This window comes from Rhagoletis pomonella, unplaced genomic scaffold, assembly GCF_013731165.1.
Source record: "Rhagoletis pomonella isolate Grant_MI unplaced genomic scaffold, Rhpom_1.0 Rhpom_scaffold_00011, whole genome shotgun sequence".
Lineage (NCBI taxonomy): Eukaryota > Metazoa > Arthropoda > Insecta > Diptera > Tephritidae > Rhagoletis > Rhagoletis pomonella.
The window spans coordinates 14,311,457-14,319,359 of record NW_023458565.1 but is presented as its reverse complement, the minus strand read 5'-3'; the positions used below and the strand labels follow the sequence as shown (position 1 = coordinate 14,319,359).

General features: G+C 32.3%; 1 protein-coding gene across 1 annotated transcript in view; it reads left to right on the top strand.

Moving 5' to 3' along the window:
* The window catches only part of LOC118747174 (formin-like protein 1), a 43,911-nt gene that overhangs the window by 2,916 nt on the left and 33,092 nt on the right, over positions 1-7,903 (top strand). Inside the window, exon 3 of the mRNA XM_036481164.1 lies at positions 1,813-1,951. Coding sequence (XP_036337057.1) covers positions 1,813-1,951 — 139 coding nt within the window. The remainder of the gene's footprint in view (positions 1-1,812; positions 1,952-7,903) is intronic.

Here is a 7,903-nt window from a genome sequence, read left to right as displayed (position 1 = left end):
TTTTTTTTTCAAATCTTGATTTTTTGAATATCGAATAAACCGGATTTTTTTTGATCGCACAAATCGGTTTTTTGAATTCATCCAAATATTGACCACTCATTAAAAGTTTTAAGTTTTTCGATGTTTTCGTTTAAGTTAAACCCCTAAATAGTTTTGCAATCATTTATATCCATATTGTCCATGGCAGAAGTACACTCGGAGGTTTGGTATTATCTGCCGAGGCGCGAAAGCTATTTCAAAAAATTTTTATTGATGTTGCTAGGACCAGCAATTGTACCAGGTGTCTCCCTCAAAACCGGAAAAGTCAGAAAAAAATTAACAAAGTATTAAAAAAAGGCCAAACGTGAATTTTTTTACTGATTTTTATATGTTTTATTTTTATCTAAAAAAACTTTGTACTTATTTAGCTTTGCTATTTTCTTAATAAAATTGTAATTTTTGGTCATGACTTCATACCAAGACAAGCGTTCTAAAACTATGCAGAATAAAACCGGTTTATTCGATTTTTTTCTTAATTTAAAAATCGGAAACCGTTTTTTTTTTTAATTGCAATTTTTAGAATAACTCGAAAACCGATTTTTGGAAAAAAGGCGAATAATCGAACAACCTAGTATATATGTATGTACACAAATTTTCAAATATCCCGCATCAGACGAAGATTTGAAATGGCGTGCCTTTTGACGCAAAAATACAAAAAGAAAAAAATGATATATAAGCATATATATTTAATAGAAATCGCCGAGACACACAGCTCAACCTGGGCGATCTGGCTGGCTTAAGTCTAGCGTGATTGTACGGGTATTTGTAGCAGCTTGGCTCAGCTGGCAAATGTAAGCTGACAGCATATTTGCTACAATGTACCTTTGTACATATATCTGTGGATGTGTGCGAATTATATTTGCCACCGCTTTTTTCTAAGAATTCACAGGAGTTGGGAGTGTGTGTGTGGTATTGAATTCATGTAAGCAGCGCTAAAATGTCTGTAGCCCCATATGAGAAAAAAAATTTACGTTTACATAAATGTGCATATGTATGTTTATGTGTATTTTTGTATGAATATTTGATACGCGTGCTTTTATTCATTTATTTATTTATGTGTACGTGCTGCAGCATTCTCCCTAAGATGGCTTACTTGACGCGCCTGCCCTTTTGGACTCTTTTTCTTTTCTCCGTATGTATGTATGTATGTATGTTTTTTTCCACGAAGAGCTTTCCTCATACGACCTAATACAATTTGAGTGATAGTGCGGTGATGAGATTATGACAAATGTGTTTACAATGGTGTGTACAAACACACATATGCACAGATGCGGGGGCATTAGGTATTCGTATATGTACATATGTATGAACATTAGACAGTGCCGAAAAAAAGTTCACCGTATACTTCTGAATCTAAAATATTTTTGGGGTCGCCTTTTTAAATTTTTCGTTATATCTTCGGCATTACAGTACGATATATTTGCAAGACAATGGCGAAGAATGTTTTCTTTTAGCTGAACGAAAGGATTTTTTTTTAATTTTTTGTCACATTTTCGCCACTTACAGTTCGATCTTAAATTATGATATATAAGGATTTTTTTTTTTTAAAGTTCATTGAGCTCAAGTACTCCGCTCTGGCACTTAGCCACCAGATCTCAGTTCTTGTAACCCTTACCACCCTAATGTCAGTAAAACTAAAGCTCACCCAAATCTTAGTCTTAATCTCAATATCAACCTCAATCTTAATCTTAATTTTTTCCTGATCTTAATCTTACTCAGAATCTCAATCTTAATCTTAGTATCTATTAATCTCAATATGAATTTTAATCTTAGTCTGAACCATAATCTTAGTGTTAGCGTTAACCCTAATCTTAATCTTAATCTTAGCCTTAATCTCAGTTTCAACCTGAATCTTAATCTTAATCTGAATCTTAATTTTGTTCTTAACCTCAATATCAACCTTAAGCTTAATGTTAATCTTAGTCTTAATCTCCATATCAACCTCAATTTTGATCTTAATCTTAATTTTAATATTAATCTTAATTTTAATATTAACCTTAATATTAACCTTAACCTTAGTCCAAATCTTAATCTTAATCTCAATTTTAATCTTAATCTTAACCTTAATCTTATTCTTAATTTTAAATTTAATCTTCATCTCAATCTTAATTTTGTTCTTAACCTCAATATCAGTCTTAAACTTAATCTTAATCTTAGTGTTAATCTCAATATCATGCTCAATCTTGATTTTAATGTTAAGTTTAATTATACCTTTCATGAGCATGAAAGGGTATTATAACTTTGGTCCGATGTTTGTAAGTACCAGAGCAAAAAGAGATAGACCCATTAAAATGTATACTTATATGATCAGAACGTCGAGCTGAGTTGATTTATCCATGTCCGTCTGTCCGTCTGTCTGTCTGTTTGTATGCAATCTAGTCTCTCAGTTTTCGAGATATCCTGATCAAATTTGGTATGTGCGTGTATTTTTATAATGCATTAATAATTTGACGGAACCGGAAAAATCGGACCACTATAACATATAGCTCCCATACAACTGATTGTTCAGATATGAGATTTTTCGTTATAACTTCTCCATTTATGCAGCTACGAACATGAAATTTTGCAGCACTTGCACCCATTATCAACAGAATGCTTACAGTGAAAATTACAAAGATCGGGTCACTATAACCTATAGCTCCCATACAACTGATTGTTCAGATATAAAATTTTTCGTTATAACTCCTCCATTTATATGGCTGGGAACAGGAAATTCCGCACTGTTTTCAATAATTATCAACAGAAAACTTACAGTGAAAATTAAAAAGATCGGATAACTATAACCTATAGCTCCCATACAACTGATTGTTCAGATATGAGATTTTTCGTTATAATTCATGCATTTATGTAGCTAGGACCATGAAATTTCGCGCTGTTTTCACTCATTATTAGCAGAAGACTTACAGTGAAAAAAACGAAGATCGGGTCACTATAACCTGCAGCCCCCATACAACTGATTGTTCAGATATGAGGTCTTTTATCATATCTCCTCCATTTATGCAGCTAGGAACATGAAATTTCGCACCATTTTCACTCATTATTAACAGAATACTTACAGTGAAAATAACAAGGATCGGATGACTGCAACATATATCTTCCATACATCCGATTGTTCAGATATGGGATTTTACTGTAAAACTTCTTTATTTGAACAGCTAAAACCGATAAATTTCGTAAGATATTTTATAAATAATAATACAAAGTCTACTGAGAAAATCATCAAAATCTATGCTGTATAAGCTTTATCTCCTATAGCACTGATTGTTCAGATACCAGTTTTTGCCATATATCTCCTTTATGTAGGAAACTAAACCTAATAAATTGTGTTACCAGTTTACATACCGATCACATAGCAGTGAAAATTACTTAGATTGGTGCCATATAAAGTATATCTTCCATACCTCTGATTATTTAGATGCGATTTTTATATATGTATGTAACTCCTCTATCGATGTATGCAGATGTATTCAAAATCAGTAATCTGTCAAAGTAAAATTTGCAGATGTTCATGAAAGGTATGAAGCCTTCGGCATAGCCGAAGACAGCGCTGCTCTTACTTGTTTTAATTTCAATTTTAATCTTAACCTTCATCTTAGTCTAAATCTTAATTTTGATCTAAATATTTATCTTAGTCTTAATCTTAACCTTAATCTTATTCTTAATCTTATTAATTTTGACCTTATCGCCAATCTCAATCGCAATATTCAATTTTATCTGATTTTTAATCTTAACTTAAATGTTAACCTTAATCTCAATCTTAATCTCAGTATTAATCTTAGTTTTAAACTTAATTTGAGTTTTATTTTCCCCTTCATTGGAGTTTGAAATTAAAGGCTCTATTCTGTATCAGTGACAAATTCTTGTCATAGTTTTAAAAATAAATGAAAAAGTTTAAATGTGTCAGTGAAAAAATGTTTGTCACCGATACAGAATTAGGCTACAAAGCACAACAATTGTGCCACTTTTTCGATACATAGATATCTGGGTTTACACCCAAACAAGCGTAAAGAAGTTTCACTTAAAAAATTTTTTATTGCCGAATGTACGTAAATGCCAGTCAAAAATGCAAAAGGCGACCCGACCCGACCAAATTTTTTTTTTCGAAAATCCCTTGCAAAATTACTTTAGACTCAGGAGTGTACGGCGAACTTTTTTGTTCGCTTGGAAGGTGTTGCGGTCTAATATACATACATACATACATACGTATGTATACCATAAAGCAATGTACTATGTTAAAGGCATATATTGTGATGTATTTATTGTGAAGCATATCATGTTGAGCGCTTTGTGTTTTGTGATTTGCGGCGTCTTTTCTCATAAATGGTAAAAAATATTTTATTAAAACATTTGTTTTACATTTGATTAAAAATTAAAAAAAAAAAACCCTTGTGTGGTCGAGGGCAATTTTTTAAAACTCTCTACGGCAAATGCAGACAGCCTCACTACAACTAAAAGCTAAATTTTTCAGTTTGTGTTTTTAAAAGTAGACTGAACTGTGCAAAGTTCCGAATAAATGAAAATATGTCCCTTCATTTTCCAAGTCAGTTAAAAAAATGCGTATAATTTTCGTCACGAAATTGATATTATATATTTTGTGTTTTTAGTTCAGCTTTCGTCACTCGAAAATTTTACCTCAAAGAGGTGTTTTACTTAATTTCAGTTATTTGGGGATACCAAATTTAAAATCAACGAAAATCGAAACAATAATGTAAATGTTTTATTTTTCCATTGAAACATAAAATTTTTCGAAAATTATGAAAAAAAAAAAATAATAATTAATATGAAAAATTTTAAAAACTTATCAACTAAATGCATACATACATATGTACAAATGTAGGTAATAATGTACATATGCTTCGTTCCAGGGAGACAAAGTTCGCGTGATAAGCGTACATATGCATAGTTTACATATTGCGTACATAGTTTCAATTAAAATTTTGGAAAAAATGTTACAGACCAGCAAAATTAAAAAGCTTTCTATGAAAATCGGAAAGCGACATACACAGTCTACAAATTATGTATCGCATGCAGGGAAATTCCCCGATTTGAATTCGGGGTTGGGTGGCAATCGGGAACTGGACAGTTTTTTGCGGAGAATCGGGTATGTTATGTTGATAACTTAAAGTAACCAAATTAAAGGTATATGCTAATTTTTAACTATTCGTCGCTATTTGGAGCAATTTTTAATTTTTTTTTATTTTAATCGCAATATCTCCACAACAAGATTTTTTCTAGATATAAGTTTTATATTAAATGTAAGCTAAGGTTTCGGGCTAGACTTCGGGAAACTTAGAAAAAAATCGACGGAGCAGTTTTTGAGAAAATGCTCTAAATCTATATTTTGCGCAGCCCGACTTTTAGTTTTCAGGCGATAACCTTATAACATATTTATATTTCATAAACAAAAGACAGCATTAGATAGCTTGTTTTAAGACCGTTCTACTGATATTCATATCAATGGTATGGAATGAGTAGTGCGGCCTCAGTGGTAGTTTAAAAAATTGTCTTTCTTCGAATAGCAGGCACCAGCCACGCCCACAAAGGCATACGAGTCGAAACATCCTGGAAAAAAACCTTCCTAGTTTTTGTTGCACCTAAATTCCTGAAACTCAAAAAAGAAAATCTGAATTGCCAAGACCTTTAGTTTGAATTTACTGTTGAGTAACAATGTCTTCAGCACAAAAAATACAAAAACTCAATTTTCTCAAAAAACTGTCTAACGATTTGTTTTCTTTTTTGTCTTAAATTAATTAGAAAACATAACAGAAAAGAAATTCACAAGAAAATTTGAAGTGCCCAGACTTTTGGGTTGAACTTGGTTGCGACCCACCGTGCATATACACCGCAAAGCATCTCATATTTAGTGGAGACATGGACCAAAATCAGTTTAGCTCTATATCTTTCCAGCTCAATATATAAGATATCGTTGGAAAGGTATAGAATAAGACTAAATATGTCGGGTGTACCCACATATTTACTCCCTTAAACCGGCAAAAGCAAAAATTTTTTTTTGTTACCAACTCTTTCAGTTAATATGCCTTACTTTTGTGTGCACTTAAAAAAAATTACAGTTTTCTGTCGTCATAAATAAATAAAAGTGCTAATTTTTTTTGAAACTAAACCGTTTTACGTTTGAGATGAACCCTCTTACGATTTTTTCAATTTCATTAATTTTCTAAAAAAAGTTGATCATACGCCGTGTGGGCACGTTTACTCTTGGGTTTCACCAATATTTAGGAATCAAAGTGGCAATTACATATTTCTCTTCTTTCTCTCGCAATTGACAAAAACTAAAACAAAATTGAAGAATTAAATTAAGTTTTAGTAATTTAAATTTCTGCATAAAAAAAATCGATTTTTAGAGATCTGAAAGAAGGAAATGAAAAGTTTTAGTACCTTATCCAAAGAAATATGAGAAAATAATACAAATTTGAATACTAAAATTAATCATTACCATGAAATCATATTTACACCCTGGCATACAAAAGTTTGAATGCATCCATGCCAAGTTATTCATGTGTGCGAATAAATAATTAAAGTCATTAATACATACATATAATGAAACGAAATGAAATTAGGTGTCAAAAAATACCGCAAAATAAATCAAAAACAAAACCTCCATCCTAAATTCCATTTCAATTCAAAGTAAACACAACAGTGGCCACTGATACGATTTCGTCGCGTTGAAGAAGATGGCGTCGCACAGTTTCATTCATAAAACTTCTGTGGAAGCTGTGTGTGTGTGTTTGTTCGAGAGCAATTGCAATAAAACGACTGGCAAAAGCAAAAAAGCAAAAGCAATAACAATCCAAATGTATCTGACAGGCATTTCAAAAAAAAGTTGTCTACCGAAAACGTGCCACCAGTTGAGCAGACTTGGAATATTTGCTATTCGGTAACATAAAGTTGGAGGTCTTCACTTTGCTGCAGGAGCGGATGCCACTTGCGACACAAGCAGTGCAATATGGGCAACAACCAAAAAAAAAACGCACACAATGGCACAACAAAAATGAAAACAGTAGAGATATGTACATATCTACATACAAACATATCATGCATTCAAAGCGAATTACACCTCTACAAACATGCATACATACATACATTTGGATATCAGCATAACAAACACGAATGACATCCATGGACCAACTCGGCTACAAATTGCCGGTAAACTGCAGAATGCTTTGAGAAGGTGAAAGTGCAAACGAAAACAAATGCAAATAACAGCTGAGTGTGAAGCTAACAAATTTTCTTGCTACATATATGTAGTAATGATAACTACAAATGTTTTGGCAAAAACACAGCAAATACATTTTTGAGTTTGAAGAGCGGATTTGCGCAGTTTTTGGGTAGCGCTAAGAGAATGGCAAGCAATTTTAAGAGAACATTGTTTGCTTATAGTGTGGAAGCTATGTAAATAAGTATGCATTTTATACTTAGTGTTAGCTATTATTTTTTTAATTTTGAAAAATAAATTTTTATATAATTTATACCGCTGCGCTTATGCAGTAGGGAATATTAGGTTGGTTCCATATTTAGAGCTAAATCCGAAGTTCTCCATATCTTTACTGCTAGTAGGTGCCGACGGACGCTGTGCTGCCTAAAATTACTTAGTTATTGCACTAAGCAAGAAAAGTAATAACGTGTAGGTAAACAAGTAAAAATTTCCGTTAGATATTAACATCACTGTATGGACACGTAAACTTAATATTGCGGCGTCTATAATGGATCTGTATACCGTACCGTTCTTTTACATCTTGTCGTTCTCCAAGATTTTTGAACTTTAAGCTTGCATTACGAGTGAAATAAAATTCAAACGTTAACGTGGGAAGTGTTACTCAAACGCCATGTACGAGTATGTACATAT